General features: G+C 59.5%; 1 protein-coding gene across 1 annotated transcript in view; it reads left to right on the top strand.

Moving 5' to 3' along the window:
- Positions 1-7: 7 nt before the first annotated feature.
- SNUPN (snurportin 1) overlaps positions 8-1756 on the top strand; it is a gene marked incomplete at its 5' end in the record, with an annotated part of 3174 nt that continues 1425 nt past the window's right edge. Inside the window, 5 exons of the mRNA XM_010136450.1 lie at positions 8-40; positions 146-242; positions 440-537; positions 763-840; positions 1376-1456. Coding sequence (XP_010134752.1) covers positions 8-40; positions 146-242; positions 440-537; positions 763-840; positions 1376-1456 — 387 coding nt within the window. The remainder of the gene's footprint in view (positions 41-145; positions 243-439; positions 538-762; positions 841-1375; positions 1457-1756) is intronic.

Below are 1756 nucleotides of genomic sequence, written 5' to 3'. Positions count from 1 at the left end.
GTGTCCCATTGGGAAAAGGGCGCTAGTCGTGGCGTCCAGGGTGAGTGGCAGCAGCGCTGATGTCCCGCCACCTACCAAAGGACCTGTACCTGTTTCCCAACCAGCTGGCCTTGAATTTCGTTTCTTCTCTCCTGTTTCCTCACAGGGTACAACGGCAGCTTACACCAAGAGCGGCTTCTGCGTCAACAGGTTCCCATCGCTGCTGCCGGGGGGAAACCGGCACAATTCAACGAGCGAGAAAGGTGCCAGCGTGGGGAGGTGTTTGGGGTGGGGCGAGGGGAGCCGCCCGCTGCCCCGCGTGAGCGTGGGAGCCATTTCTGGCGCTGGGGGCCGGTCGCTTCAGGCTGGTTCTTGTGTCTCTGGAGATGACTCGGTGTGGGTAGAAGGAACGTTTTTGAGCGAGCCAGCTCTCCGGAGCTCATCGCCTCTGTGTGTGCAGTGTTCTGCATCTTGGACTGCATCTACAGTGAGGCAGAGCAGACGTACTACATCCTCGACGTGATGTGCTGGAGAGGACACCCCGTTTACGACTGCCAGGTGCTGAACCCCGCTGCTCGGCCTGGCCCTCCCCTCCTGCTTCCTGAGCCGCTTAGCCCCGTATTTCCTCTAACAGCTTACGGGCTGCTGGAATCACTGGGGAGATCTTTGGGGGGAAGCAGCAGAGTGGGGGGGCTGGTGGGTTCTGTATGTGTTTGGGAAGCACAGTGAGGGGTGCAGGTGCCGATCGGCGAAGAGCCCTTGTGTCTCTGCCTCCTTTCACAGACCGACTTCAGATTCTTCTGGCTCTTCTCGAAGATCCAAGAGGAGGAAGGGCTGGGAGAGAAAAGCAGGATTAATCCAGTAAGTTCTTTTGTACTGAGGGGAGGAGGGTGGGTGGCAAAGCTCGCCTGCTCCATGGGCTTCAGCCCAGGTAGTCTGGTGGGCTCACGAGACGAGGAGCCAGGCTCACCTACGGACTGCTCAAAGCAGGATTGTGTCGGTTTTCATTTCCTGGGTGGAAAGATTTCCCGGGCTGACTCGGCAGCTGGAGCAGACGTCTGTCTGCACTGCATCCTGCCAGAGGTCAGCGTTTTCTATTTCGGTTCCAAGAGCATCGCAGCTCTCCTGCAAAGTCCTTCCTGTGGTCTTAGTCACTTGGAGAAAAGGTCTCCGCGGGGAGATGCTTCCCCAGTGCCCCATTCAGTGGCTTGCTCTGCTTTAGGCCCTGCAGTTCTCTCTTCTAACCCTCTCAGCTCTCCTGCAAAGTCCTTCCTGTGGTCTTAGTCACTTGGAGAAAAGGTCTCCGCGGGGAGATGCTTCCCCAGTGCCCCATTCAGTGGCTTGCTCTGCTTTAGGCCCTGCAGTTCTCTCTTCTAACCCTCTCTCACTCTTCCAGTTCAAATTTGTGGGCTTACAGAACTTCCCCTGCTCCTCGGACAGCCTCTGTAAGGTGCTGGCCATGGACTTCCCCTTCGAGGTGAGAACACGCGGGCAGGGGCCTGGTCCTCAGCCTCTGCCGGTGCTTGGGGAGAGGCGCATCCCCCCTCTCGGGAGCCAGCGGGGAGCTGCCCCATCTGCACTCTTCTCTCCCAGCGCAGGGGTGCGTGTTGTGGGGAGGGGCGAGAAGGGCGGTCGTAACCTTCTGGTGGTCTCTGAGGTGTTCGTGATGGGGGCCAAGACAGACTGGAGCTGGATGGTGGTGGCAGACGTGGCCTCTCTGCTGGCCCGTCTGTGGGAGAAGGGCCGGGTGGGGCCCGTTCAGCTCTGCGGCTCCGCG

Source organism: Buceros rhinoceros, unplaced genomic scaffold (assembly GCF_000710305.1).
Source record: "Buceros rhinoceros silvestris isolate BGI_N320 unplaced genomic scaffold, ASM71030v1 scaffold21335, whole genome shotgun sequence".
Taxonomy (NCBI): domain Eukaryota; kingdom Metazoa; phylum Chordata; class Aves; order Bucerotiformes; family Bucerotidae; genus Buceros; species Buceros rhinoceros.
Note: the sequence above shows the minus strand (reverse complement) of the source record. Positions and strands in the feature narration are given on the sequence as shown.